This window comes from Podarcis muralis, chromosome 13 (assembly GCF_964188315.1).
Source record: "Podarcis muralis chromosome 13, rPodMur119.hap1.1, whole genome shotgun sequence".
Classification (NCBI taxonomy): domain Eukaryota; kingdom Metazoa; phylum Chordata; class Lepidosauria; order Squamata; family Lacertidae; genus Podarcis; species Podarcis muralis.
In genome coordinates this window covers 54528073-54551000 of record NC_135667.1, presented here as the reverse complement: position 1 = coordinate 54551000, position 22928 = coordinate 54528073, and the positions used below count along the sequence as shown (strand labels likewise).

Sequence of the window (22928 nt, the reverse complement as noted above, 5' to 3'; positions counted from 1 at the left end):
GCATCTTCTTCTTGTTGTTGTTTAGTCGTTTAGTCGTGTCCGACTCTTCGTGACCCCATGGACCAGAGCACGCCAGGCACTCCTGTCTTCCACTGCCTCCCACAGTTTGGTCAAACTCACGTTGGCCTCTTCGAGAACACTGTCCCACCATCTCATCCTCTGTCGCCCCCTTCTCCTTGTGCCCTCCATCTTTCCCAGCATCAGGGTCTTTTCCAGGGAGTCTTCTCTTCCCATGAGGTGGCCAAAGTATTGGAGCCTCAGCTTCAGGATCTGTCCTTCCAGTGAGCACTCAGGGCTGATTTCCTTCAGAATGAAGAGGTTTGATCTTCTTGCAGTCCATGGCACTCTCAAGAGTCTCCTCCAGCACCAGAATTCAAAAGCATCAATTCTTCGGCGATCAGCCTTCTTGATGGTCCAGCTTAGTTTATCGAAAAAGCGAGTGAGAGGTGGCGGCATGAGAAAGGTTTATGAGATGATGTGCGGCATGGCGGAAGCACGGAGGAAAGCATTCTTCTTTCATAACTTGGGGACATGCAGTGCAGCTGAATGTGAGAAGATTCGGGGCAGATAAAAGAAAGACTTCCTCTTGCATCGCATAAACTGTGGAACTCCCTCCCTCAGGGAGGCAGTGATGGCCACGGCTTGGATGCCTTTAAAAGAGGACCAGAGAAATTCATGGAGGAGGAAAGGGCTATTGATGGTTACTAACCATGCTGGCTCTTCCACCACATTCGGAGGCACCAACGCTTCTGAATACGTTGCTATAAACCACACACAGAGTGTGTTGCTCTTGTGCTCAGGTTCTGCTTGCTGGTTTCTCACAGGCATTTGGTTGGCCACTGTGGGAACGGGATACTGGACTAGATGGGCCACTGGTCTGATCCAGCAGGCTGTTCTTATTTAGCATTTTAGCATAACTGCGACTGGGCAGCAAGGAGATGCATCTGCACTCAGAGCAGCAAGGCAGGCAGCTGTGACGCGTGTGCAGTTTATATCCTTCCCAATTCATAGCCACCTAAGCAGCCTTATGCCAAGTCCATCCAGCTCAGTATTGTAGACACCGGTTGGCAGGGGGCCAGCTGGAGTTTCAGGCAGGGATACTTTTGATGCTGATTGGTTTGTGTTTCTTTCATTCACTGCCACTTGGAAGTACACAGACTTGTAACTCGTGCATCTGTTTGGCTTGGGTATTTAACTTAACCTGCTACTACAAGTTCCTTTCTTACATACATAATAACTGTATTTTGCTTTGTATCTGGTGACCAATTTCTATTGTATTATGTTATTCTTAATAAAAAATGTATTATAAATGTAAACACTCAAAAGTTTCAACGCTGTTGAGTTGGAAAATGAATGGGGTCTGAAAAGCCGTTTTTAAAAAGTTCTCTGTTTCACTAATTCAAGATTTCCAGGGCAGCTTATGGTAACTTACAAAACGGTTCACAACTAGTACAGGCCCATTGGAGGTCCCTAGTTTGAGCCTATGTGGATGCATGCCAGTTGCTGGAGCCCAAGGACATGGACAGGGTACTTACAGCTCCCTCAGTCCTTGCCTATTGTGGCTAGTGAAAAAGGAGCAGGGTTGTGTGGGTGAGTCTAGAGAGTTGTAATGCCCCATTATGCCAGCTTGCCGTGAAATTGGAAGTGGTGTGGTCCCTCTTTTTTTCCATTACATAGTTTATGGAAAAAAATTAAAACAATTACCAAACACAAAGTCTTGACTTCCAAGATAAATACATGTACAGATTATACGTCTTGTATTCAGTCATCCATGAGACATCAAAAACATGGGAACTCTTTTACAATACAGTGGTACCTCAGGTTACATACGCTTCAGGTTACAGACTCCGCTAACCCAGAAATAGTGCTTCAGGTTAAGAACTTTGCTTCAGGATGGGAACAGAAATTGGGCTCTGGCGGTGTGGCAGCAGGAGGAGGCGCCATTAGCTAAAGTGGTGCTTCAGGTTAAGAACAGTTTCAGGTTAAGTACAGACCTCCGGAACAAATTAAGTACTTAAGTACTGAGGTACCACTGTACAGATTCAGCTCACATAGACTCTAAAGAACTAAGATTATTTCTTCATAGTGGCTGCTGTGACTGGGGACAAAAGGGAGATTACTGCACTACTGTTAAAAAACAAGGCAACAAGAGCATAATTTCATCTTTCCTTGTTATCTCCCTCCAATGGTGAATTAAGTGCTCCATAAGGGTATTCCCTACCCCGCCCCCCGATTGGAAGCAACTATTTATCTTGCTATCATAAGACCCACTCTTTATGGTTAACACAGTATGGTCGCTCCTGAGAGTCCTACATTGCAGGGGGTTGGACTAGATGACCCTTGGGAACCCTTCCAATTCTACAGCATTTTACACCAGCAACCATGGTGTCCTGCAACGTCTCGAGGACTCACTGTATTACAGTGGTTCTGCTCTTACCTGCAGCATAATTACCAGAAACTACTGTGGACAGTTGATTGACTCTGGGGTTTGAGCTGTGGGGCCCCACAATGGTCCATTCTATCTCATATGCTATTTAAAATCTACAGTCATACCTCGGGTTGCTAACGTGATCCGTGCGAGAGGCAGGTTCACAACCCACAGCACGTCTGCGAACGCGCATGACACAGTTCTGCACTTCTGCGCATGATGCGTGACGTCATTTTGTGGTTCTGCGCCTGCGCGAGCGCTGAAACCCAGAATTAACCTGTTCCGGTACTTCTGGGTTTGGCGCGGTCCATAACCCGAAAACGCACAACCCAAGGTATAACTCTATATGAAATCAATGTGAACCATCACCTGGAAATTCGAAGTATATAGGCAACAGTACAACACACAGCTCTCTCTCTCCATTCCTTTGCTATGCACTAACTGCAGTTTCTGGGCAGTCTTCAAAAGTCAGTCCTCACATGTGAACCAATATAATCTGGAGGTTACCAGAGCATGGGTAAATGTAGTGAGGCGCTCTATTCAGGTTGTGTTACATGTGTTGTACCAGGCTTAGGTGGTGAAAGACGCTATGCCACTGATGGTTCTTGGGCCACTAGCAAAATTCCTGGATCAATGACAGTCTGATTCGGTGACAGGCAGCTCCTATGTGTTTTGTTTGGGGCACCAAGTATAGACCTTCCTGTTTACTCATGCCTATTAAACAAATTATGAAATCTGTATTTGAATCTTGGTGGTTTTGTATGCCGGGTGTTTTTAATTTCATGCTTTAATTATTCATTTTATGCTCACAGGGTTTTTCAGTGTAAGCCACCTAGAAAATTTTGTGTTGTGGAATGACATGCAATACTGAAAATAAGTAGAGAGTATGTATAAAGTTTGTGTTAAAGGTTCCTGAAGGGAGAGGGAAGCTCTGAACAGTCTCCATTCCCAATGCAAATGGCATCGCACATTTAGCAATCCTTTATACACAAATCCAATAAGTCTGTTAAATCGGGGTGGGGGAACAATAACCAATGTACCTCAACAATTTCCAAGTTTTCATTTTTTCATGAATAAAGCATAAATCCATCCCTAATACATTTTCTAAAACCTATTCAGTTAGTCATCAGAGTACACACAAAAAGTTTAAGACAGACTTTGTCAAAACAACTGATGGCAAAGACATCAATTTAAAGCATTCTGGCCATCAGAATACAGCATACTCTTCAAGTGACTAAGCTAACATCAGACACAAAAACTAAAAGTCCAGCATGAAACTCCCATGTGTTTTCTAAGTGCAAAGCCAGATTAGGCTACAATATATTAACACTACACCAAAGTGATCCATACCGAAATAGGTTGCTATTACTTAAGAAGCTTTGGCACAGTTAATGTTGGAACTGTAATTTCCTTAAAAATGGGCACATAGTTTGGATTTGGCATGGTTGGGCCTTTGTCCAGAGTTTCAATTATGGTCTGCTTCATCTCTCTGCTGGCATCTCCTCGCATTGTCAGTAAAGCTGCAATATGATCATCCCTAGCAATGAAAGAAGCACAGCATTAGTACAAAAGCCATTCACGGGAATAATATTGGCAACAGGGAATTCACAGAGTACACATTCAACACTAAACACCTGAGTACCAACTTATCTTCTAGACACTCTAAATTTTAGAGTGCTTACAGGCCAATTTTTCCAATTATCTCTGTTATGAGAATCCTTCCACAAACCATATACAAGACATATATTGTACAATATGGGTCCACAAGCCATCACGATGACCACTGTCTACTCAGCATATCTGCTCAGGCACACTTGGTTCCTTGCTTTCCATTTTTATGTTGTAATTACATTTCTATTTTAATCTGTTTTAAGGCGTTTCTGTGACTTATAGTTTCCCTCCCACTGCCTTGTTACGCAGGTGGTGCTGTGGTCTAAACCACAGAGCCTAGGGCTTGCCAATCAGAAGGTCAACAGTTCGAATCCCCGCGACGGGGTGAGCTCCGGTTGCTTGGTCCCTGCTCCTGCCCACCTAGCAGTTCGAAAGCACGTCAAAGTGCAAGTAGATAAATAGATACCACTCCGACGGAAAGGTAAATGGCGTTTCCGTGCGCTGCTCTGGTTTCGCTAAAAGCGGCTTAGTCATGCTGGCCACATGACCCAGAAAAACTGTCTGCAGACAAACGTCGGTTCCCTCGCCCAGTAAAGAGAGATGAGCGCCGCAATCCCAGAGTCATTCGTGACTGGACTTAACTGTCAGGGGTCCTTTACCTTTTTACCTTTTCACAGCTGGGTGGGACGGATGTACCAGAGGGACCATGTGCTTCTCTGGAGAAGCACAGCTGCATTATAGATGGGTTTTGCTTCAGTGCTTAGGAGCTGACTGTCACATTTATGTTTGGAAAGCAATTTTATTGTAATTTAAATTGCTTGCAGGTAAACATAGTGGGACTATGCATTCTTTAGTAGGATGTGATGATTTGAGAAACTATTTTTGAATCATGCAGGAGTGAAGCTCCTGGTTTACTTATGTGTTCTGCTTATACGTGACTTTGCTTCTCAGGGAACTGCCAGAAGGCCCTCAGCACTGGACCTCAGTGTCCAGGCTGAACGATGGGGGTGGAGACACTCCTTCAGGTATACTGGGCCGAGGCCGTTTAGGGCTTCAAAGGTCAGCACCACACTTGATCTTAGCCAAAAGGCCGAGAAGCGATTTAGAAGGATATGACAATAGATTTGGGTGGCATGCGTATTTATGGTGTGATAAGAACAGAATGCATAAAGGTTTTGAAAACCATATTTTTAGAGGAACGTTAATTGAAGTGTGGAATAGGTACAAAAATCTATTAGAGCCTAAAATCCCAATGTGGCTGTCGCCATTGGAAATAATGAGTATGAAAAAAGTCAATATGACAGGTAACTGGGTCACATATGAAAATCTGATAATTAAAGAAGGAGATAAGTGGAATTTGAAACCATATGAAGAGGTTAAAGGAAAGGTGAATGATTGGTTGCAATATTTTCAATTGAATGCAATGTTTAAAAAAGAGATGCAAGAAAAAGGTTTTTTAGGGAAAAAAATCAAGGTTTCATCAAGAAATCTTGAATAGTGATGTAAAAATATTGTCAAAAATGTATAAATTATTACTTGAATGGCACACAAAAGATGAAGAAGTAAAAACGGTTATGATTCAATGGGCCAAAGATTTTGGTTATAATATACAATTAGAGGAGTGGATAAAACTATGGAAAGAGGGAATGAAATTCACCGCATGTACTACGATAAAGGAAAATGTTATGAAAATGCTAGATGGTATATAACTCCTGTGAAACTTGGAAAGATGTTTAAAGTTAGTAATAAATATTGGAAATGTCAAGAGAAAGAAGGAACATTTTATCATATGTGGTGGGAATGTAAGAAAGTGAAATGCTTTTGGGAAATGATTTATAATGAGATGAAAAAAATGTTGAGATATACTTTTGTAAAGAAACCAGAAGCATTGTTACTTGGTATAGTAGGGAAGGATGTTGAAAAGAAAGATGTGAAGTTATTTAGATATGCAGTAACAGCAGCCAGAATTTTGTTGGCCCAAAAGTGGAAACAGGAAGATATGAAACAAATATGAAAATTGTCAGATAGGCTGATGGAAGTCTAAAAGAATGTATAAGTTAAATTGGATGTTTAATTGTAAATGGATTGGTTATTGGAAATCTGAATAAAAATTAAAAAAATTTTTTAAAAAAAGGTCAGCACCAACACTTTGAATTGTGCTCGGAAGCGTACTGGGAGCCAATGCAGGTCTTTCAAGACCAGTGTTATGTGGTCTCAGTGGCCGCTCCCAGTCACCAGTCTAGCTCCTGCATTCTGGATTATCCTGATGCTGCCCCCCCCCCCGGTGACATATAATTCTTATTATTCAAAAAATGAACTCCTATTCACATGGAGGAAGCCTAAAAGGCAATTAACTTGGTCTAACTCATTCTTAATCCCCCCCTAAAAATCAAATTGCCCCCCTATGGGCCATGTGCCCCACATTGGGAACCACAGCCTTAAAGTCACAAAGAACTACGGTTGCTCCACTAATCCAATCTCATATGGTTCTACAGGGTTTTAGGACTGAAGGCACATTTCTAAACGCACATTTGCCAAGAATCTTAATGCAGAGATGGAGGAGGGCTCTTGTGGAGGAGAACTGCAAGCAAGTGTGAGGATGCTCAACTTGATTCAAATAACTCTGCTAAGGAAGTTGCTTGCCCATAACCCCCAGCCAGGCTTGTTGTTGCTTTTGGAGTTCAGTCTGGGAGATAGAAGAAGAGTTTGGATTTGATATCCCGCCTTTCACTCCCTTTAAGGAGTCTCAAAGCGGCTAACATTCTCCTTTCCCTTCCTCCCCCACAACCAATGCTCTGTGAGGTGAGTGGGGCAGAGTAAGCAGAGGAAGGGTGAAATGTTGCCTTCCCATCCCAACAAATACCCTGCAAATCCCTCCCCACATTAGATGCTGTGGGCTCTGCATTTTCTTCACAATGTGCAGTGTTGCCTCAAGACACCTATTTGCCAAAGCCTACTCCAAATAGCACTAAAAAGAACATATTCTTGTAATTGGGGACTCAGTTGTGTGTGTTCAGATACTGACTTTGTATGCTTACCTTTCTTGCATATGTAACCTTAAATTGTGGAATCAAGGGATTGACATAAAACTACCTTTCAACAGTTTTTGTCAAGCCTTCTCATGACCTTGAATGGAAGAAAGCATTGTTACAAACTTTAGAAATTACTAGTATTACCTGATATCTGGGTGTTTGCTAACTAAAGTTGAGACTTCTAGGTAAAGTAGTGATGGATCTGTCAACTTAAATACTTCTGCAATAGCTTCAATGACGTCACAAAGTCCTTCTGTTTCCTCTCCAGATCCCTATTGAACAGTATAAAATGGATAATCATTTTCGGACATCAAATCTCAAATTACCTTTAATATGCATGACAGAACATGGGAACAAACTGGCAGAGCAGCAGCAACACCTTGTCATGTTTCTGTTTTTATTGTTTAAAAATGTAGGCCACATTCTACACCTGGTAACATGTTGCTCGTTTACAGTGACAGTAAGTGTGTCTAATTGTGCTGGACTGTGGCTACACTGTTTATTCAACTTGACATTTACATCAAAACCACTCTAAAAACATTTCAGCAATCCTGCACATACAGAATTATTGTATGACTAGTATATTTCACTTATGTCACAATAATTTCTAAACAAATATGTTGTTTGAAGTAGATGGCCTATCATATTCTCACTATACACTTAGTCTTCAGTCGATTTTGGAATCCTTTTTTGAGAGAGATAGAGGTGGATTCATTTATCTATTTCCACTGAGTGGCTGGTTAACTGACGCTCTTCTGTTCTCCATTCGAGTTGTCTCTGAATTTCCTGGATGTGCACTAAGAGACACCATTGAACTGGAGATAAGATATGATGGCCCAGAAAGGCAAGTGGGTGCGACTTGCCCCAAACAAATCAAATAGATTAGTCTGGCAGACTAAGTTTGGCTTGTGGGCCAGAAGTTCCTCACTCCTAATATAAGTGGAGATTATAAATATTTATTTATTTCAACAATTTATATACTGCTTAACATTGCAGTTTCAAAGCAGATGGATTAATGCACTAATTTTAGAATAGGTTGTGGGGATGCTAATTTATAATTACCGGTATTTCAAAAAAATTCTTCTTTTGGCATTGTGGTTTTCTTATACTTACAGCAGTAAGTTTCTTGAACAGAAATCTGAACTGTTCTGCTTCTCTGATCATTCTTTCAGCGCCTTCTTTTCTTTCTTCTGCATTCTTGAAAGTAATACGCTTTAACATAATAGCCTTGATGTACTCTACAACAACTCTACGATGGCACTCAATAGTCATTTTCTGAAAGAAACATTCAAATTATACAACTGGCAACCAGTACATGTTATGTTAGTCTATAAGAGGAACAAGTATTTCATTTCTGCACTACACTCATTTGAGTAGTAAGAAATTAACACTGACTTATAGTATCACCTGTTAGGGGATGGAGCTTGCTGTCAGCTTCATTTGGACTGACCCCAAAATCTGTGGCAGATAAATTGGTGAGCATGTTTATTTCCAGATGACAGCTATGCAGACTAGTAATGGGGAGAAACTGTTCCAGTGGGTACAGACTAGTCTGAGAGCAGGGATGAGAAATGTCTCTCAGCTTGAGGGCTGCATTCCCTCATGGGCAACTGCTCAGGAAGGCAGCATGCCAGGAGTGGGTGGGATTAGAAGCAAACGAGAAGAGGAACAGATGAGTAAACTGATGTTAGTAAGTAAGTAAGTAAGTAAGTAAGTAGGTAAGTAAATAACTTACAGCATGGTCATCTCAAGCAGGGCTTGCACTGGAGTCAAAAGCATCTCTCCCAGCAAGCCTGCAGCCAGCCTATCCAAGATGGATCTCTTATCTTTGTTCTCCCCATTCTTCTTCCCAGCACACCTTACTAAAAAGCACTTTTCCTGTCATCTCAAGGGCTCTCCATGGCCCTGTATTGTTTCTTAAGGGCCCTAGCTTGGGCAGGTCATTTTGCATAGGCTAGCTCAAGAATTCCTCTGCAGCTTTTATCTTCCCCTTTGTATCCCAAATAATCAAAATCCTACCATTTATTAATTTATAGGGTTTAGCTGGCGGGGGGGGGGGGGGTTGGTCCCCCCAGATCTATAACAAAACCCAGGTTTATTCCAAAGCTGGTAACCATGGTTTGCCAGTTTTCTAAACTGGGGAACTACAGCTAATTATAATAATACTTTATAATAATTTATTATTTATACCCCGCCCATCTGGCTGGGTTTCCCCAGCCACTCGGGCGGCTTCCAACAGAAAATTAAAATACAATAACCTACTTAACATTAAAACCTTCCCTAAACAGGGCTGCCTTCTAAATGTCAGGGATAGGAGGCTGTGTATGTGGTCAAACGGATCATTAATATCTCACACAAACCAGACCAGTGAGCTACTTTGCAATAGTTCTCAGAAAGAGAAACTCATTGAAGGTCTATTGTGCAATTTTCAGGAGGAAAACTCATTGGAGTTTCAGAACTTTGAAATCGCCAAAAACATTGGTTCATTCTGTAAGATATTTCAGTTTGTACAGGTAGTACTTGATAAAGAGGAAGATAAATCTGAATAGCATGAGTGGAATGGATCATAGGAATTAACTTTGCATATCCTGCTCATTTACAGACAAGAGATCTTACATTACTACAGAAACAGGTTATTAAGGTATTTTTCATAGTATCTTGCTTTTTATTACTTTACTGTAACTGAATTCAAAGTCAAAATAATAAGAAATGCTCAGGAATAGCAAAGCAGTATTTCACCCCATTAGGCTACACTATTTAAGTACCTATCTTAGATAAAACTTTGCAGATTCTGTACCTTCTTACAGGGCTTCTTTATTCTTGCAAAATCATTGAAATAATCCTCCACCGTTACACAAATTGTATCTACTGCATTGGATCCTGCCAGCCATTTCCTTGTCATCAGTTCACTGAGATGTGGCTGAAAGAGAAGTAGTGCAAACATAGGGAAAATTAGATCGAATCACTTTTGGACAACATCCTTCAACTTTAGATCTATCGTTGTACATCCCAGTGCGGTTCTAGAATGTGTTAACGTTTTACCTAGTAAAGGTAAAGGGACCTCTGACCATTAGGTCCAGTCGTGACCGACTCTGGGGTTGCGGTGCTCATCTCGTTTTATTGGCCAAGGGAGCCGGCGTACAGCTTCCAGGTCATGTGGCCAGCATGACTAAGCCACTTCTGGTGAACCAGAGCAGCACATGGAAACGCTGTTTACCTTCCCGCTGGAGCGGTGCCTATTTATCTACTTGCACTTTGATGTGCTTTCGAACTGCTAGGTGGGCAGGAGCAGGGACCGAGCAATGGGAGCTCACCCCGTCACGGGGATTCGAACCGCCAACCTTCTGATCGGCAAGTCTTAGGCTCTGTGGTTTAACCCACAGCGCCACCCGCGTCTCATTTTACCTATTAAATAGCTACAAAGATGGATCTCAGCAGCCATATCTGGGCATTTCTGTCTGTTTGCCACTCTAGATAGACACAGATACTATTTCAACAATTTTAAAAAGAGGATGCCAAATGTAATAAAACTTAACCTCTAAATCCATGAAGACTTCATCAAGCAGGCTTGCACATCCTTCCTTGGCAACATCATCCAGGACTGCATCAATGCATGCATGACTGCTTGTCATAAGCTCTTCCATCACAGGAGTTAAGTATTTCTTTTTCAAACTGATGATAGATTCCCTTTGACAAACAAGACAAGATCCTTCAGCATCCCAATAGGGTGCATACAAGAGCCAGTTCAACCAATCAGTTAAGGTAATATGTTGCGATGTCACAAGAGGCTACAACAAAGCTCTGATAACTTAAGCACAATTGCTTGAGAATTAAATAGTTCTTCTTGCCCGATATTACCAGTTGAGAAAAATGAGTATGCAAACGCAGCTTGAGTGACATACACATTTGGAGAACCAATAACTGGCTTAGGCCAGTGCTTTCCAAAATGTGTTACATGGAACCTCAAGATTCCGTGGACACTGACTGACGGCTCCTTACCAAGAAAACAAGTAACAGTGGGCAGCCTACCATCAGCAATCCTTCCTCTGCAATTTGAAGGGATATGAAGTCCATTCTAGAGCAGTGGTTCTCAGACCTTTTGTTGTGACTGAACCCTTCACTTTGAACAGAACTTCGCTGTAACCCATGCAATAAAATGTTTTAAAATGGGGGAAGGAGTTGATTATTGGGAGAGCGAAGAAGGGACAGCCAGCCAGAGCAGCAACTTTTATAAGAAAACTTTGAAAAAAATGTTCTTGTCAAACCTCCATTCTCTCATTTTGCTTGTCATCTTTAAGGCTTTCACTCTTATCGGAGTGTTTTCTTATCTCTTCTCAGATCTAAAGGAACAGCACACTTAACCCTTGCTGCTCCTGTGGAATCTTTTTATTGGATTGGAAATTTGGCCTAGTTGTAGACCTTATCCGATAAGATCATCCATGCCAAGTTTCAAATTATTAGCTCAACAACTGCCATTTTTATAAGCTACATCCCCCCCCCCCAGGGTTATAATGGTGGGATGTTGTTTTTGTTACTTGCCCTAACTATGGAGCACCCCCATAAAAGCATAGAGCACATTCTTCTTATATGGCACAGGCCCAACTTCCTTCCAGCTTTACAGTTTGCATGGCAGATGTAAAAGATAAAGGTAAGGTCCAGTCGCGGATGACTCTGGGATTGCGGCGCTCATCTCTGGCTGAGGGAGCCAGCGTACAGCTTCCGGGTCATGTGGCCAGCATGACGAAGCCGCTTCTGGCAAACCAGAGCAGCGCACGGAAACGCCGTTTACCTTCCCGCCAGAGCGGTACCTATTTAGCTACTTGCACTTTGACATGCTTTCGAACTGCTAGGTTGGCAGGAGCAGGGACCAAGCAACGGGAGCTCACCCCATTGCGGGGATTCGATCCGCCAACCTTCCGATCAGCAAGCCCTAGGCTCAGTGGTTTAACCCACAGCGCCACCGCTGTAGGTAACAGTGAATCAGATGCAGGCTCAACCATCTAGTCATAACCAGCCACCATGCTTCAGACAGGCTATCCACTTGTTGTTTACTGTATAAAGGGCCAAATACTGTAAGTTTCTTCATTTATACTTTAATCTTTCTGCATAAAGAAAACAAAACTAAAACTGCAAAGATTTTACTAAAGAGTTGCAAACCTACTTCACGGACCAGGGCAGAGTTTTATTTTTATCAAGATCTACCTCACTGAAACATGCACACTGTGTTTTCAAGAGCTGTCCTCAAATAGAAATAGTATGTCTCTTTTTTAAAGCAGCAAAACTGCATTTGCCACACAAATCATAGCACAACCTCAGCGCAGAACTTACTTAAAGGTCTGGCAATTGTTGATGATGGCAACCATGTACTGAACATAGCACAGATGGTACTGACGATTTCTTAGATGCTCTTCTCTATATAAATTTGCTTCCTCTTTGTACCTGTGTAATGGAGAATGGGGCAAAACCCAAGAATGGAAAAAGAGAAACAATTCAGCTCCTGGCCTGCAGAAGGGAAGAGGAAGTACTGCCACTTCTCTTTAACAATGAACCACCAAGTATTTGTTTATTTCAATATTTGTATACAGCCTTTCAAGGGGGAAAATTGCCCAAGGCAGCTCACATAAAACAAAACATACAGCAACAATTTAACAAATATATAAAACAATTACACCAATATGGCAGCGGATAAAAATAAGAGAACCAAGCACACATCATCCTAATTAAACTGGACTGAAATAAAAATGCCTTAAGGTCTATTTTAAAAACAGGTTTAAAAACTGTTAGAGTATATATATATACCTAGTGTGGAATTCCACAGAACTGGACCCACTACAAAAAGGCCTCTATCTCTAGTGTCTGCTAATTTGGAATGAAGCAAAAAAAATAAAAATGTAACTTGATAGATCTTGAAGTCAGGCAGGGTAGCAGAGCTTCTGAAGCTGATCTTTTAGGTCTGGACAGGCCAATATGGGTGCATGCAGTCCATCAGATAATCTGGTCTTAAACCATTTGGGCCTTTGGTGTCATCATCAGCACTTTAAAATTTGGTTTAGAGACACAAAGGGCTAGTTTGCACATCACACCAAGTCTAATCATTGCTTAGCAAGACTTCACTGGTGCTCCTGGAAAGCAGCTCACAGCTGCTTTGCTCCTTCCTGGTTCTCTTTGCTTCTGTTCTGAACTGAAGTAAGTCAAGGTTTGGGCTCAGTGTGTTGTCTGAACCTTGGTTGCAGCTTGTGCTTAATGGGGGAGTTTACCTGCTTGATGCCCTGGTTCAGACATCATGCTAAACCAAAGCTTAGTCAGGCTCAGCATGTTGTAGCAGCAAAAAGGACAAGGGAGCAGCAAAGCAGTTGTGAGTTGCTCTCTGGGAAACTCTCAGCATGAGCTGCGACCTGGAGTACTGTGTCCAGTTCTGGGCACCACAGTTCAAGAAGGACACTGACAAACTGGAACGTGTCCAGAGGAGGGCAACCAAAATGGTCAAAGGCCTGGAAACGATGCCTTATGAGGAATGGCTAAGGGAGCTGGGCATGTTTAGCCTGGAGAAGAGGAGGTTAAGGGGTGATATGATAGCCATGTTCAAATATATAAAAGGATGTCATATAGAGGAGGGAGAAAGGTTGTTTTCTGCTGCTCCAGAGAAGCGGACACGGAGCAATGGATCCAAACTACAAGAAAGAAGATTCCACCTAAACATTAGGAAGAACTTCCTGACAGTAAGAGCTGTTCGACAGTGGAATTTGCTGCCAAGGAGTGTGGTGGAGTCTCCTTCTTTGGAGGTCTTTAAGCAGAGGCTTGACAACCATATGTCAGGAGTGCTCTGATGGTGTTTCCTGCTTGGCAGGGGGTTGGACTCGATGGCCCTTGTGGTCTATTCCAACTCTATGATTCTATGATTCTATGATTGTGTGCTGCTAAATAATTCGTATCTGGAAGCACCCTGTGACCAAAGCACATAAGAATGATACAAAGCTTTCATTTTTGGTCACAAGGGGGAGCAGGAAGCTAAACACTACTTTCCTCGTGTCTTACTTTTAAGAAACAGAGTAGCTGAGGGGAACAACAGGTAGGGGGTTCTAGTTGTTAGGTAGTATATGTGCAGATAAAACATCCCTCCTAAGTAATAGAGAAACAGTGACTGAAAGCTAACATTTAATTTTACCTGCTGAGGAATGAACTCATTTGCTGAAGGCACAAATAGAGTACCTTTATTTTCAAATCTTCACTTATCTGTGTAGCTACTTGAAGATTCTGTTCAAACATCTAAAAACACAAACCAATAAGGCAATATTGCAGTTAATAAGAATGCAGCAGTCTGCTAGTAACCCTCCTCCTTTTGCAGACTGAAGCCAGGAGGCAAATTCTATGAGCTTATGCCCATAGAACCACACATTTTGCCCTCTCCCAAGCCTGTCATGGCACTGTACAGCAAGCACATCTATTAACTTATTCTGCCCATAGTCATGAGCATTTTGTGGATGCCACACAGATGTCAGCCATAGCCCTACACTTTTGTTGCTACACTAAAAAGAGTTTATGTGGTGGCAGAGCAGATTCAAAACGTACAAGTCCAATGTGACCAAATGTAGTGGTGCGCCCAGGGAAGGGAGTCCATGCCTTTAAAGAATTAAGTGCCAAATTATAGGTTTTAATAATATTTCAACCGCACTTGTTTAATGTTTACCCAGAAGTAACTTCCACTGTGTTCAATGGGGCTTACTCATTGTAAAGTGTGCATAGGATTGCAGCTTTAAGTGGCCAAGTGAAATAAATTCAATCTACAAAACCAACACAAAGCAGAATAGCATGCACTCATCGGTCATTTTATTCATTTCCCCATTTTCAGAGCTTTGCCCCTTCCTCCTGCCCCAATCAGTATACTGAAGCCAATTGCTTATACCTGGAACACAATAGCAGGGAGTGTAGTTTGATAGTATCCATCTTGATCTGCTTCTGGCTCATTTTCTTTTAGCCAGTCTTTTTTATCTGTCTCCAGTGCTTTTCGTAGCCAGCCAATGATGTTGGACTATAGGAAGATTAAAATTCAAAAGAAAGAAAGGCAAATATATTGAATCTAGATACTAAATTAAAATGGCCCATGCACTTCACTAATGCCCATGAAGCAGAACTCAGTTTTGCCTGCTGCCACTCAACCCATATTAGGAAAGTTTCTAGTGGAATGAAAATTGTTTGCCAAGGACACAAATTGCAAGTTGTACAACTGATTTGCAAACATGCATGGTAAAATCTGAATTGTGCAGGGTTGGGGTGAGAGAACAGCCAAGTAAGAATAATGAATATTCCAACCCCATGTGAAGGAGTGAGCAAAATTACTGTTATTGCTTACTGTAAGAGTTGACATATATGTGCTAAGAAGCTCATCCACCACTTCCTGGGAAAGCAATGGCTGCAGGGTATTCACATCCACCTCTGGCGCAAGTTCTGGATTTCCCATCATCTCTATGCTGAATTGGAGAGAACAGACAGAATCCATGTGCAACTGCAAGAAATTATTATTATCCCTTCCAGTTAGATGCCTAATATAGAAATCTGTGTGGTGCTGCAAAGTTTTTATTCTGGCAAGATTCTGGAAACTCCCTTTCCTCATGGGTAATAATCGGGGAGTAGAATCTATAGAACATGTCCTTCTGTTTTATAAGTTTTATGCTGGAATTGGGCAGCACATGGTTGGTCCTTCACTGACCTAACTATTGGAAAAGCCAGTTCAATTTTATATTAAATATCAGATAGAAGATAAAACCCGAAATTTCTGTCAGTGTCAGTGAGAAGAGGAGAGCTCATCATCTGAAACTGGAAGGACCATCTTCAGGAACTAACTCAGGATTACTGTAGCTCTATATAATTGTTTTCTTGTTTCACTTTTGAATCTGTTTTGCTCAGTTATTCTGGTGTGCTTTTGATCTGCTCATTGTAATTAATTGATTGATTAGTATTGGGCTATATGGACCAGAGTTCCACCCTGCTATAAAAAGGCTTAATGTATAATAATAGCTTGTGGCTCAGCAGTACATAAAAATATAATCCACCTTTCCACCTCTGTATGCATCTATCTAAAACCATGTGTTCTTTCATTTATGTTTACTTGCTACTACACCCAAAAGGCAGTACCCTTACCTTTTGTAGGTATTTAAAACCCATGTCAAAAGGCTAACAATTTCATTTGCTTCCAGATCTTCAGAAGCCAGATCCTGCATGCGTAAAGACAGTGCCTGATGGTACATGCTTAGTAATTTTTTGAAAATTTCATAGTGTGGGGGGAAACATTGATCCAAAAGGTTCTTAGCCACCAGGAGATCATCAAGGACATATTTGCGAATTATTTCCAGATGACGGACAAGCCACATTTTGTCAGATTCTCGGGTGTCTGCTTGAGTGCCTTCAATCCTGGTGATGACTGTTCGATCCAATACATTGAACATTTTCTCCTTCCATTTTTTAGGTCTGCCCGGGGGGATAAATCCAGTTTGCTTTTTCCTGTCTAGCATGCGCCTGTCTATTTTCTCTTCCCTTTCAATTATTCTGACAACTGAAACCAGCAAGGTGGGATCTCGGCGGACAGTGACTAGAGACCTCTGAATGACCATCCAGAGTTGCTTGGCCAGCTCTTCAGAAAGTTTTTGCATATCTCCAAAATAGTTGTCAATGAGGTTCATATCACGGGTGTTCTTGCTGTCCATACGATATTGTTCATACATCAGATCATCTCGAGAGCACTCCAAGTCCATTAGCTTTCGGTGGGCTTGCAGTAATTCCCCCTGATCAATCAAGTCTTGTGTCTCCTGTACTATCTCTGGCACTGAAAAGCAAAATCAGAAAGAAATGTAATCACATTATGTCACACAAACCTGGTTTCAGAACCATAGCTGCATGAAAAATGGTAGCTTCAAGCAGACTTTAATGGTACCTCTGAAAACACCACTATAGCATTACATTTCTATTCTCCCACAGAGTGAGGCCACTCATTGTAGACTCATACCTGAGAAGATATTTTTGAGGTTCTCTACAGCAGCTGCTAGTTGGCTGTGCTGAACTACAGCATCTTTAACATCCTTGAGGCTTTCTATGGTGTTTATACTTTGCCGCCAGTCTTTATTGACATCAATCAAAGAACGCTGAATATCTTTTACATCATTCAGTGCATTGTGCAGTTGGCTTAAGCCAGTTCGGACGCCATCTAGCTGTGACTGGATTGCCGCCTGAAAAGGAAAACTTAAATTACTACATTAGTTAAGAACCTATCTGTTGTGGGATGAAGGAAACACAGATAGTGACATACAAGGGAGCCAACTTTAATGAACTAATTTTAAAATAATTAGAAGTAGAGAAGGAAGTGGGAGAATGCCAAATTCCATAGTGGTAGTTTTGGTTTGTTTGCTATTCCAAAAACAAAAAAGGACCTGTGAAATCTTAAAGAATAATATATTTGGAAGATAAGGTTTCATGAGCTAGAGCCCAAATGCATCTGATGAAGTGGGCTCTGGTTGATGAAACATTAGGCCTCAATACACTACTTTAGCTGCAATCCTATATTGTACCCAATAACCTGGGCGTAAGCTCTGTGGAACTCAGTGAGACTCACTTCTGAGTAGACATTATAGGATTGTGTGGTTAAGTCATTAAGATGCCACAGGAGTGTTGCTTTCCTCCAATGGTAAATCAGATGTTCCTCACTTCAGAAATCAAGATCAACACAGTGAAGGGGAAAAGAGGAGACACTATAGTTCTAGCACTATAGTTCTACACATAAAGACTTTGCAAAGATAACCTAGACCAGTGTTTCCCAACCTTGGGCCTCCAGCTGTTTTTGAACTACAATTCCCATCATCCCTGACCACTGGTCTTGCTAGCTAGGGATGATGGGAGTTGTAGTCCAAAAACAGCTGGAGGCCCAAGGTTGGGAAACACTGAGTCCTAGACTATTACATCCTCAGCTGTAATACAGGGTTAGGACTGAGGTTTCATACCTTCAGTCTAGCTTCCACTGAAGCCTTCTTGCGTGCTTCCCTCCGGCGATATTGTTCCACTTTATCCAGTTGATCTGGCCGCTGCAGCATCCCAGCGACTCTCTGCACAGCTGTTGCAACTGCCTCTCGGCCAGTCTCCTCCATTGTGGAGCAAAGTCTTAAAAGGAAGATGTGTTTCTATATCAAGGGACACTGAAGAAACAGGGCAATTAAATATTTAGAGACTTTACGCATCTTTTATAAAAAGCAATGGACCCAACACAGTTGCCAGTGACAAAGACAAGTTAAGCAAATAAGAACACATGAACCTTGACAGCTGCATAGTATTGTAAATACTTGCAGCACAACAGTGAAAGAGACAGGCAGTTTAATTGCTCCATTTTATATCTACTCATTGATTATTCATCTTCACAGGCTCATACTGACAATTTTTTTCCTAATACCAGAAAAGCCATGTGAAGTTGAATATCCATTCACTGTGGGTTTTCTGATTGATAACTTTGGAACACCCCAACGTGGCTGTCAGATTCTGATGGACTACAATTCCCAGCATTCCCTGCTGCAAGCACACACTGCTCAGCATCCTGGGAAGTGCAGTTCAGCCAGGACTGGGGTGTGTGTGCCTCTACACTCATACAATAGCAAACAACCACTGCCAGAGACAGACCCTGCATAGGGCAGCAGGACTCTCAGCACAGCATGCATGAAAGCTCATGAGGAGGGGAGGGGAGGAGCTCAATTCAGGGGGCAAGGAGGATTGATGACCACAAAACAACTTGGAAGGACATCAAAATGGAGGGAAAGGCAAAAGAGAGTAAGAAAGCAAACTACAGTAATGCTTAACACACTGAAATTTACAAGCTTAAGCCCATTTGACTCTGCATAAAATCAGGCTGTAATGATTTCAAATGCCTCAAAAGTGGCAGCACCTGCATTCCTGTTGTTCTGATATAATAATATATTTAATAGTAATATATTTCTTTCTATCCTACAAAATAGTTTTACTGTATAGGATTTCAGCAGTTTGATGTCTTGTTATTATAATACTAAAAATGGGGAAAATAAGCAATATTAAAATGCTTCAAAATGTATGTGTGGCATGAAAAAAGAAAGACAACACAGCACATTTGCAGTTGGGGCAGGGAGGTATAAGCCTAGCTTCTTCCCAGCTCTGTAACTGAAATGACAGGTGTGCATGCCAGCAAATAAACACCCAACGAAGCCATCAGCTGCCCTCCCATGCTTCAGATGGGCTATACACCATTTTTCTTTCACATGAAGCCTATCATACATTTTATAAACATTATAAAAATGTGAACATGTGCAACATTTCACTCATAGAGGTTGAACTGGTGAAGCCATGGGAGGTAGAGAAGATAATTAGTACTTGTCTGCATAGCCAAGTTCTCCCTACACCATGTGTTGCTCATTCCTCCCCCTTGCTCTATGAAACGTCCTTACGCCTGCATGGCTTGTTCAGACTTGCAGGACTGATTTTTTCCAGAGCTCAGGTCTACTACATTCAATCCAGAATGGCCCCACTACTCTCAAACTGTTGTGCCTGTTTTCACCAAAGATACACTACCTTCGTTGCATCTTGGGTTTTTCCTGCAGGAGAGGAGATAGAACTCCAGAACATACTATGCAGACAACAGGGAAATAAAGCAGACAGCAGAAATTAGCTGCAGCCTGCTTCCCACATGAAGAGTTTCATATATGGATTTACTACTTCTGTGTAGAAATTGGATAGCATCATGTAGTGTGTAGACCATTTTGCTGTGTGCATGCATACAGCACCACAGGCAGCAAAGTAAAACCTATTTTTCTCCTGTGGGTGTTACACACAGCTTCCTTAAAAAAAAAGTGGTAAGTCATTAGTTACTATGCATGTCCTATATACAATAGTATGGTTGCAGGTGGAGCTGTGGTCTAAACCACTGAGTCACTTTGTTTTGCCGATCAGAAGGTCGGTGGTTCAAATCTGCACAAAGGGATGAGCTCCCATTGCTCTGTCCCAGCTCCTGCCAACCTAGCAGTTTGAATAATAATAATAATTTATACCCCACCCATCTGGCTGGGTTTCCCCAGCCACTCTGGGCGGGTTCCAACAAAATATTAAATATTAAAATACAATAGTCCTTCAAACATTAAAAGCTTCCCTAAACAGGGCTGCCTTCAGATGTCCTCTGCCTGGTTTCCTGTAACTTGGCTTCTCGCAGCGAGGGAACCGCCAGAAGGCCCTCAGCGCTGGACCTCGGTGTCCGGACAGAAAGCACACCAGTGCAAGTAGATAAATAGGTACTGCTGCAGCGGGAAAGTAAACAGCATTTCCGTATGCTTTGGTTTCTCTCGGTGTTCATTGTGCCAGAAACGGTTTAGTCATGCTGGCCACATGACCTGGAAAGCTGTCTGTGGACAAATATCAGCTCCCTTGGCCTAAAACAAGATGAATGCCACACCCCATAGTTGCCTGTGGCTGGACTTAACCGCCCAGGGGTCCTTTACCTTTTTTTCAACTTTTAGGTAAAGGTAAAGGGACCCCGACCATTAGGTCCAGTCGTGGCCGACTCTGGGGTTGCGACGCTCATCTCGCTTTATTGGCCGAGGGAGCCGGCGTAGAGCTTCCGGGTCATGTGACCAACATGACTAAGCTGCTTCTGGCAAACCAGAGCAGCGCACGGAAACGCCGTTTACCTTCCCGCCGGAGTAGTACCTATTTATCTACTTGCACTTTGATGTGCTTTCGAACTGCTAGGTTGGCAGGAGCAGGGACCGAGCAACGGGAGCTCACCCCATCGCGGGCATTCAAACCACCAACCTTCTGATCGGCAAGTCCTAGGCTCTGTGGTTTAACCCACAGCGCCACCCGCGTCCCTTTACCTACATATAATAAAGCCCTACATTGCAAAATATTGGTATTTATTTTATTTAAAATTATATACTGCTTGATTGTAGAAAAATCTTCAAAGCGGTTTACAAAAAAGAGAAAAATAAAATCGCTTTAAAAATTCACAACCATTATTGAGAAAACATATCAAAAAGTGAAAACCCCAATAACACTCATACAAACTTTATAAACATCTGAGTAAGGCTTGGTCTAAAAAAGGATGTCTTCCAGCAGGCGCTGGAAATAATGCACTCAAGACACCTGCCTAATATCAATAAGCAGGGAGTTCCAAAGTGTCAGTGCTGCTTGCTTCCTTCCATTATCTAGCAGGTAAGAGACAAAACACATACACACCACCAAGGGGGCAAATGACCCCATTTGACGAACCTGGAATAGAATTACCTAAAAATTATTCACCTGCATGCATGTAAGGTGTTTTCCCACCCAGACTGTTAAAACCCTAGATGTATGAGGATATAACAGTGGAAGAGCGGTTTCATATCTTGCATTACTTGAATCGGCTTGTTTTGTTTATGCTCTCTTCTACAGAACAAAACTACACCATTGTAAGGAGTATCACTGAACAGTGCAGTTTCAAATTATCAGTCCATCTTTTATCTTGATTCCAAATTTGCATTTATTTTTTCAGCAAGAAAGTATACGGGCATAATTTACATTGGTACAATTATTTCAAATGCATTTTCTTTCTTCTCCCTTTTGGTTTTAATTTACCTATGTGTTGGGGGGGGGTTAGTCTGTTTGTTTGGTTTGAAGTATGATTATTTTAAATGCATTCCCCCCCCCCCTCCACCCACTTAGTTGGGTGAAGGCAGAGGGCCTTCTCGGTAGTGGCGCCTGCCCTGTGGAATGCCCTCCCAGCAGATGTCAAAGCAATAAACAACTATTTTACTTTCAAAAGACAACTGAAGGCAGCCCTCTTTAGGGAAGTTTTTAATGTTTGATGCTGTACTGTTTTTAATATTCAGTTGGAAGCCGCCCAGAGTGGCTGGGGAAACCCAGCCAGATGGGCGGGGTATAAATAATAAAGTATTATTATTATTATTATTATTATTATTATTATTATTATTATTATTATTATTATTACTTAGTTGCAACAGTATATACTACATGAGGGAAGGGTTGGTCTGTCTGGTTGGTTCGCAAGGCGCTTGGGCTTGGCGTGGGCAAGACAGAGGGACTAACGAATTCTAATGGTAATAATAGCAGCCGCCCGTTCCCCGCAAAAGGCCAGAACTGGGAACTAGCCCACCTACCAGTTATCCCCGAGAGGAGCTGCGCCTTCCTCTCCCTCAGGCGAGCCCGTCCCTCTCCCCCTCAGCCGCTCACCTGCGGTTGCTTCTATCTTCCCGGAAGCTTCTGACAGACAGGCTTGAAGTGCGCCTGCGCCACATTGCACCAACACTATATAAGCCCCGCCCCCGACAGGACTAAAGGCGCGCGACACGCGTGCGCAGTGTCGGCCCTGTCCCGTGACGAGGTGCGCGTGCGCGAAAGGTTAACCGCGACCGTTGCTGAAGGCTTCTTCTTTCAGCCGTTGGCCCCGCCCTCCTTCTTTCAGGTGTCAGTTAAAAAAAAGAGAGAGGCGTGGCGGGGGCGGAATAAGAATAAATCCGCTCCGCCCTGATTCCTTTGGGTCACTAAGCAGCAAGTGCTGCCACCTGCAAGGCTTCGAGCCGAGTTTCACTTCGAGGAAAGGAATCCTGGTTGTGGTGTGGCTCGTTGGTCCCAGTAAAACACCCTGACTCTGTATAAAGAAGTGAAATAAAACCAATAAAAAAAATTCCTTCCAGTAGCACCTTAAAGACCAACTAAGTTAGTTTTTGGTATGAGCTTTCGTGTGCATGCACACTTCTTCAGATACACAGATATCTGAAGTGTGTATCTGAAGAAGTGTGCATGCACATGAAAGCTCATACCAAGAACTAACTTAGTTGGTCATTAAGGTGCTACTGGAAGGAATT

The 22928-nt window shown here is 42.3% G+C and overlaps 1 protein-coding gene across 2 annotated transcripts; it reads right to left on the bottom strand.

Annotated features, from left to right (window-relative positions):
* Positions 1-1734: 1734 nt before the first annotated feature.
* Positions 1735-22326, bottom strand: EXOC3 (exocyst complex component 3). Of its 2 annotated transcripts, none has more exons than XM_028702664.2 (13): positions 22221-22326; positions 18060-18251; positions 17072-17291; positions 16210-16891; positions 15422-15539; positions 14975-15100; positions 14237-14337; positions 12400-12510; positions 10608-10758; positions 9869-9991; positions 8185-8346; positions 7216-7343; positions 1735-3965 (listed from the first exon to the last, which is right to left on the bottom strand). In XM_028702664.2, the coding sequence occupies exons 2-13, from the start codon at positions 18201-18203 to the stop codon at positions 3794-3796; spliced, it is 2238 nt and encodes a 745-aa protein (XP_028558497.1). In that variant the 5' UTR covers positions 18204-18251; positions 22221-22326; the 3' UTR covers positions 1735-3793. The 2 variants fall into 2 exon arrangements, with proteins under 2 accessions (XP_028558497.1, XP_028558498.1); XM_028702665.2 differs by having other exon boundaries at positions 18060-18216; positions 22221-22280.
* Positions 22327-22928: the final 602 nt, after the last annotated feature.

Coding starts and splice junctions, on each gene's coding strand:
- EXOC3 (XM_028702664.2), bottom strand. CDS start 18,203: ATGGAGGAGACTGGCCGAGAGGCAGTTGCAACAGCTGTGCAGAGAGTC. Junction 16,892..17,071: donor CCTCAAAAATATCTTCTCAG/GTATGAGTCTAC, acceptor TTTGCTTTTCAG/TGCCAGAGATAGTACAGGAG. Junction 10,759..12,399: donor AACAATTGCCAGACCTTTAA/GTAAGTTCTGCG, acceptor TGTTTGTCAAAG/GGAATCTATCATCAGTTTGA.